This window comes from Nanorana parkeri, unplaced genomic scaffold, assembly GCF_000935625.1.
Source record: "Nanorana parkeri isolate BGI_ZX_2015 unplaced genomic scaffold, ASM93562v1 scaffold124, whole genome shotgun sequence".
Classification (NCBI taxonomy): Eukaryota; Metazoa; Chordata; class Amphibia; order Anura; family Dicroglossidae; genus Nanorana; species Nanorana parkeri.
The window spans coordinates 2,082,236-2,090,172 of NW_017306392.1; the positions used below are offsets into that span (position 1 = coordinate 2,082,236).

At 38.6% G+C, this 7,937-nt stretch overlaps 1 protein-coding gene across 1 annotated transcript in view; it reads left to right on the forward strand.

Annotated features, from left to right (window-relative positions):
• SPARCL1 (SPARC like 1) overlaps positions 1 to 2,339 on the forward strand; it is a 22,135-nt gene extending 19,796 nt beyond the window's left edge. Inside the window, exons 8-9 of the mRNA XM_018553555.1 lie at positions 549 to 697; positions 2,293 to 2,339. Of these exons, the coding sequence (XP_018409057.1) occupies positions 549 to 697; positions 2,293 to 2,321 (178 nt within the window). The 3' untranslated portion in view covers positions 2,322 to 2,339. The remainder of the gene's footprint in view (positions 1 to 548; positions 698 to 2,292) is intronic.
• The last annotated feature ends 5,598 nt before the right edge of the window (positions 2,340 to 7,937 follow it).

The window sequence follows — 7,937 nt, forward strand, 5'->3', positions numbered from 1 at the left end:
ATATATATATATAACAAATCATACATTAAAACAGAGATGTACAAATCCCAGGAGCTCTGTATGCTCCTTACCAATGACAGCTGCCTCCTAACAAATGATTTCTAGTCTAGTCTAGTCCTGGAGCTGGAAATGTATCTGTACTTGTACTTGTACCAAGTACAGTGCTTGGTATCTGAACATCCCTAATATTATCCAAGCAATAAATATAAGATAAGTACACTACCACTTAGTGGCAGATCTAGTATTCACAGTATAACATATGAGAATGGCTGTTGTACCTATATCTGTATAAACTACAAGCTACCATGTTTACTTCAGCACACACAATTTTAATTTGCATTCTGCAAGTGGGCAAACATTTAAAACAAAGGACAGAACATTTTTTATGACTCCCAGTCTTCATTACATTCTTTGTTTCTATCAGTATTGTTAAGTCTACTTTGCTTGCATGTACCTTTTAGACCCATATATAGTATTAAATATGTAGATTATACAGTAGATAATTGTCAGCTCTTCATGTATCTTGCTTGCTCTGTTTTATATTGCAGACTGCTTACAAGATCAGAGCTTTCAGCACTGCGTGCCCCATTGATCCCGATGGAACATTGTGTGACAGCATTTTTACAGGGCTGCAACACAAATAATGATAAACACATTTCCCTGCAGGAATGGTGCCACTGCTTTGGAATCAAAGATGGTAATATTTATGTGTAATGGATGAACAAATGCAATCACAGTGTCTGTAATTGCTATGAGAACTGAATGTGCAACGTCTTAAATAGCACATATACTACTGGTTCAACAAATGTGCCCGAGATGTAGTTTTCCCAAAGTGCTCCTGTCCTGATATGGAGAAAGGTGTCCACTGTGATAACCTTTCTTGACACCTACAATAAGCTGCAAGTATTGCAGGAGTGTAGAGATATCAATGATTCTACTGTATGTAGGGTCAGTTTCTAAATTGTATTACTTTCATTGTGTCTGATAATGGCGAAAAAACAACAATATCATTATGGAATTAGCAATATAATAACTAATTTGCAGCACACAGCCTTCTACGAACATGTTTCTTTTGGAACATGGGAAATTGCAATAAGCCACTAGTTCAGTAGTTTTCTTAGCAGGAGCTGACCATCATGATGTTCATCTTTGCTAAATTTTACCAAACAGCAAACCTTCCTATTAGTTCTAGTCAAAATTGTCAAGAGGAAGTGGGAATGCATGTCGCATGTCTCCATGCAGGTCAGGCAGGGGATAAAGGAGATGTTTCACTTGGAGATTACAAAGCTGAAGGCTGGTGAAAGCATTTTAAATGTCTCCTGCTTATCAGTTGCCCCAGAACTGAGCAGTGGCCAACTATTTATAACAGCAAACTGTCTCTTTAGTTCTAGTCAAAATGGTGTCAAGAGGAAGTGGGGAAACATTTTGCATGTCTCAGTGAGTGCAGGTGAGGCAGGAGTTAAAGAAGGTGTTTTCTGTCCAACATTAATTGGAAATTACAAACCTAGAGGCAGGTTAAAATATTATAAATAATGTCTCCTGCTTTTCACTTGCCCCAGAACTGAGCAGTGGCCAAGTCTATATGACAGCAGGTGGGTGTCCCAGCATCTGCCTGATGCACATCTAATATAAATAGGTCCCGAAGTCGCAAAGGACTCATGTGCAGCTGCATAGACTGCGCACTTGGCATGTCTCCCCTTGTTCCACCTTGTTCCAAAACACTTGTACAAAATATACTCAATTTTCCAACGCTCATATGACTGCTTTATTGCTTTTCCATTTGCCTTATTGCACTTAGTTCGCCTGCATCAGGATCTCACATGGCACCTACTGTACAATATATTGCACCTGCAATAGTCTCTGTTGCCTGGTACATCTGCTCACTTACTTCCCCATTCCCAGCGGCTGCATCCAGGGTGACATCAGCAGTACCAGTGAGATTACTTCCCAGGATTTTACCATCATCAACAAACCCAGTCCTATGCTACATCGCTGAATCTTACGTACTCACTCAATAGCATAACAGTCCATGAAAGACCTTGGCCTCCAGCATTAAACCTCACAGCAATAACTTTTTTTTTTTTCATTATAGGATTGTTGTTCCTTTGGCCAACCCAAACCTGAAGGCACAAGGTTTCTGTTTGTGTGCTGTCTTTTGCTGGTGACTTTTCTAGTTTGGGTGGTCCTACCAACAACTATTGCTGCTTAGATCATTTGATCATTTTATCATGCATGCCTTTGCGAGTTTCTACATGAAGGATATATCATGCATACTTTTCTTTCTTTTTACAGATGATATTGATGAAAACCTTTTGTTCTGAATAAAGCTTATTATTGCATGCTCAGTCCGAGAATATGATGCCCTTCACAAGATATGAAACAGATTTTGTTTACACTTTTGCTGGAGTATCTTAGAGGATAGCAATTAATATTCTAATACTGACATATCTGTTTGTTTACCAACATCAATGTACATTTTGCCAAGAAACCCGTAATTAGAAAAATTAAAGGCTCACATTGATGCAGCTCTGCATTCATTAATGCATCTTTATGTGTGTTTTTCATTCGTAAGCAACTAAGTACCTAAAAGCAACTAAGTACCTAAAGTCAACTTGTTTTCAGGCTCCTTTAATTCATTTATGGTAAACTGCATGTAAATATGCTGAACAGAAAACATCTGACAATAGGCAAGAGAAAAGTGAGCAGACAGATAACCTCATAAATAAAATTTCATGTTGCAGGCATCAACTATTTGCTTCTCCACCTGGATGTCCAAAGTAACATGATATTGTAATAGATGGTTCACTTTAGAATCTAGCTTGATGTTCCTGTTATTAAAAATACCTTTTTGATTTGTTAATAAAACACAACAGCAAGCAAATTTGATGTCTGCTTTTTTTTTTAATGTAAATCTTACAATTAAATCTTAATTAAAGTAGTAATAATAATACTAATATTATTAAATTACATTCTAACAAAAAGCACAGAGCATTAAATTACCATATATTTACTAAATAAATGTTTAAGCAATAAAATCATTAATGTGTCTATGAAGGTTTTTATTTCTCCATGTCATGGCATATCTTGTAGCAGTTAGGCACATTTAACTGGGCATTTCTATTTACAGAGCATGTCCATTTGAAAGTGTCTAACTACTAATGGCAAGGGCCATTGATAGAAAAAAATGCTTTTGTCATTGTAGATGGGGGTTTGACCTGTCCTGCCATATAAAAAATGATATGGTGTTGTTTACTTGTTCTTCACAATGGAATTCTGAGGAAATATACAATTGTCTAATTATAAAAAATGTGGACCTCTAAAAAAGAGTTATTGGAGCCAATAATGCAAGTAAAAAGTTTTGACCTCCATCAGTCAACAGCAGAAATTAATTTTCAATGCTAATTGCCCAATGAGTTAGCATTATAGAAGGTTCAGCTCATAAACGCCTCATAAACTTCATAAACAGGTAAGAATCTTAGGATGACAGACAAGCATCTGCAGGCATCCCTTGCCCTTGTTAACATCGGCATTTATGAGTCTAACATAAGGAAAGTACTTAACAAGGGTTATATTCATAGGAGGTTACCCTGAAGAGAGCCAGTACTCTCAAAAAGAAAAAAAAATCTGTTTTTTAAAAGACCACCTGGATGTTCCACAGCACTACTGAAACAATGTTGAATGGATAGATTAGACAAAAGCATGCATATAGAATTATGTTTGGGGAAAATTGGGTTCTACTACTTAGCAGAAATAAATGTTTATGCCACCCAACAAACAATAAAAAAATGTGCTCTTTTTTATTTAATGGCCAACTGCACACATCATTTTCCATGTCGGAAAATGTGTGTGTGCAATAACCTGCTTTTCCAGTGCTTACTATCACTTGATTGTTAACTGCTACATAACCAATTTATGGCAGGTGATACTTGGATCTGTTTTATCTATTGGCCATAATTGAATTACATTCAATTATCAAATAATCTTTGAAAAAAAGGAAACACCAAATGTTATCCACTTACTGCACAAAAAAGCATATCTTCATAATGACACAACTGATAAAAAAAAAGCCAAACTATACTCTTTTTAAATCTGCCTTAATTGTAATAATAGGTGCTTGATTCAGACGTGTAACTATATAATTATTCCCCTATCCCAGTCTCAGACATTTGAATCTATGTGTTTTATTAGATCATACCAACGTCAGTAAACATCATCCACAAGAATACATGTCTTATGACTGTTATTAAAAGACCGATGTGTAAAGTCTCTATATAACCCATGAACCTTTTTGAACTTAAAGAGGTTATCTTTTGTTACATTAATATTAAAGCTTTAACTTTTTTTAAGCAATTCCCGTATATGCTTCTTCTTATGTACTGCATTTGTTCTATCCTCTGCATTACACAGGTCCAGTCAGCACTGGTAAACTTTTTCAGGGTGGCTCCTTTCCATTATAGGGACATACAGAGCCGCCCTTGCGTGCACGCTCCTAGCAAGGAACGGTGTGCGTCCACACAAACACACAACCCCAAAGCCTTAGCATGTCCCATCCCCTCCCTCCTTGAAGCTAATACATGGACAGCTGCTGTCCCTTGTAATTTAGTACACAGGGTGCACTCTCCCCAATAGGAAGTTAAAGGAAGCTGAGCTTAGGGATCTGGATCTGACACCAGTGAAGCTTCAAACAAGTAAGTGACTCAGTGGCGCCACAAGGGGGATCCGGCCTGCACCGGGTGACACCATCAGAGGGGGTGAAACCAAAATGATTGACAGTCATTTTTGTTGTCACCCCCTTCTGAGAAGTCGGGCAATCGAGCATGAACCGAGAGCCCGACAGCTGCACGAGAGAGTAGGGGACCCAGTCCTTATGCTGCCGGATAAGGTCCCCTCCACTCTTTGCTGGAGTCCATCAGTTAGATGGCCTCCTGCATTGAAGTGCATGTGACTTCACTATACATATTATCTTAAAAACAAATCTGGGTTTAACACATCTTTAAAATATAAATGTTTCTTGTTAAACTAGGATACTCCTTTTCATATTTTTTCTGTCTATAAATGGGCCCCCCATAGTGTTTACATTTTTCCTGTATGGTGATAGTGGAGCAGCTTAAAGTGTATGTCCACTTTTGCACCATATGTTTGTTATGTGTGCCTGTTCACAAAGCATAATGAAAAATAACTTTTAAAAAATATTTCTTACCTTTTAGATGTTTTGTTAAATCGGGCAAAATGGCTGATTCCAGGTTTTTCTTAGCCCTTTCACAGTGGTCTGTCTTAATGAAGAGCCTTGGGTCTGAAATTTGACTATTGTGTTTATTTGAAAAGCTTAATTAACATACAATGGACAACCCACCTCCGACCACTCACAGCTCCTCCTAACATTTCAAAGAAATAGAAGCAAGAAGAAATGTTAACCCTTAAAACCCTAACCCAAGTAAAAAGAAATTTAAAAAGCATTTTAAATTTTGTTTTTAGCTTGTGGGAATGGGAACATATAACAAATATAAAATAGGTGTTATCCCAATTTGACTGCGAAAGTGGAAATACACTTTAAAGCATTCCCTTAATAACCTGCAGTAGTGTAAAATGAGCCACAATGATAAGATAATGTGGACTTCTGTAAAGAGAAAGTAAAGGGTTGGCCTACCCCCACCTTCCTCTTCAAACTTTTTGTTGTTGTTAAAGGGGTGCTAAACCCTCCGGTTTAAAAAAAAACCGCTTTAACAGCGGTTTAAACTTACCTCGTTATCGCTGTGCGCTACCTGCGCCGAGAATCAGGAACTGCTCGTGTGGCCGCAAAGGATCTTGGGGCGGGCGCATGCGCAGTTCAGATTCTCGACCGGGAGACGAGCAGAGACGCAAGGTAAGTCTATGGACTCGTGCACCCGCATGCAGACACCGCTGGATCGGAGGGACAGAGCAGTCAGCGCTGGATCGGAGAGAGCCGCCGCACCGCTGGAGGGACAGATGAAAACATCAGGAAAGAAGAAGATCGGAATAAGAGACGTCATTTAAGGTAAGTGCTAACATTAACGTGGGGGAGGGAATTTTTTTTTACTTTAATGTCACTTTAAAGTAATTATTGTTCTTAATGTCCAACAGAAAGTTTGGAACAATTATGCTTTGATAGCTAATAGTAGTTAGTCAATTTTAAGTTGACTTGTTCTGTAATGTTGAAGACATTTCACCACTCATTCAAGTGGCTTCCTCAGTTGAGATGGGCTGCTATGGTAAAAAAACAAACACATAAACTAAGTACAAAGAATAAAGCATTGCATAATTGTTTTGAACGTTTGTGGCTACCCAGACTGGGCTTCATTTCACCAGCTCCATGGTCAAGCAAGAACTCCGGACTGTCAAACTGAGGGGAGATGCAGAACCTAGTATATAATATAGTTATCCTGTGTGTGGCTCTATTGGCATAATGATTGGCAAGAATTATTTTAAACAAACATAGCATTGCTGTGTTTTACAAGTTCAGCAACACACTAAGACAGGATCTTGTAGATCCGAAAATTCCAAAACCATGCGCAGTCCAGTGTAGTGAAGAATGTACACTGAGGAGACCAAACAACCCCTGTTTGCATCCCAAGAAATGAGTGCAAACCCCGCAGGTCAGGAATCACTGATCTACACACGGGAAAATGGACATTGTTTCAAGGGCAGTGATTTGCAAAATTTGCACGGAGAGGTTAACTGGTTGGAAAAAAGGATAAAAGGAACCATTTACATTACGCTGGATTACCCAACCTTAAACAGAGGTGATGGCCTTCATCACTACTTATACCCATAGATAATGCTACTTTAACAGCTTTAACCTGACAATTTGACAACAATGCACACCTTCAGCCATATAATGCAAACAACCAACACATCTCCCAGACATCATGGACCTAATGGCTAAGTTATGTAAATTAGAACAGGTGTTTTCACAAACACAGCTACTGTGGTGTTTTTTGACAATCATCTTCTACCTTGACACCCTGATAATTGGATTAAGGCTATAGTTGCCAATAATGGCTATACATGCTTGTGCACTCTATGTTCCTTACACCTATTGGAACTGAGGAAGCCACTTGGATGAGTGTTGAAATCTCTTCAACATTACATAACAAACCCAGTTAAATGTGATTAACTACTACTACACTAGCTATGTACCGCATAAATGGAAAGCTTCACAGAAATATGTTTGCTTTAATGTTCGCCGCCAAATAATTTGTTGTTTTGGTCAGCCATTCCTGTGATACACACACCTCTACTTGTTGTAAAGATCATCCTGCTACTGTCTGGTTTGGCATTACTTTTTGTTGGATCAGTGTTACAGCTCCTAAATCAGATCCATGCTTTCTGGTCAAAGGTGATGATGCAGAATGTCCAATAAGCAGGCTGGAAAGGGAGCTGTGGCTGAGGTATATAAATCACGAGTAATGATTAGCATATCTGCTTGGGTTCAATTTACAAATGATTTTGCTGAAGGCCTCAAAAAATTCACAATTGGCAAACCTCAATGCGAACTTCATAATAGGCTAATAGGCAAGTGATTGTAAAAAAAGGGAAGGGTAGTTGGGCACTGCCAGGGACACATGTACCAATGCAAAAAACATTTTTTAAGATTCACAATTTCTTTAAATAACATGCCTAACGGATGCCCCAAACCTGCCTGTAAAATGGTGTGCCTGTAGTATATACTACAGCAAACAACAGAAACAACAATAAAAGTTAATTAGCTTGCTAATAGGTGCAAGTCCTCTATTCCATTTAATTCCACGAAAGAAAGAGGTACTGCCTTGAAATATATGGACTCGTGCACCCGCATGCAGACACCGCTGGATCGGAGGGACAGAGCAGTCAGCGCTGGATCGGAGAGAGCCGCCGCACCGCTGGAGGGACAGATGAAAACATCAGGAAAGAAGAAGATCGGAATAAGAGACGTCATT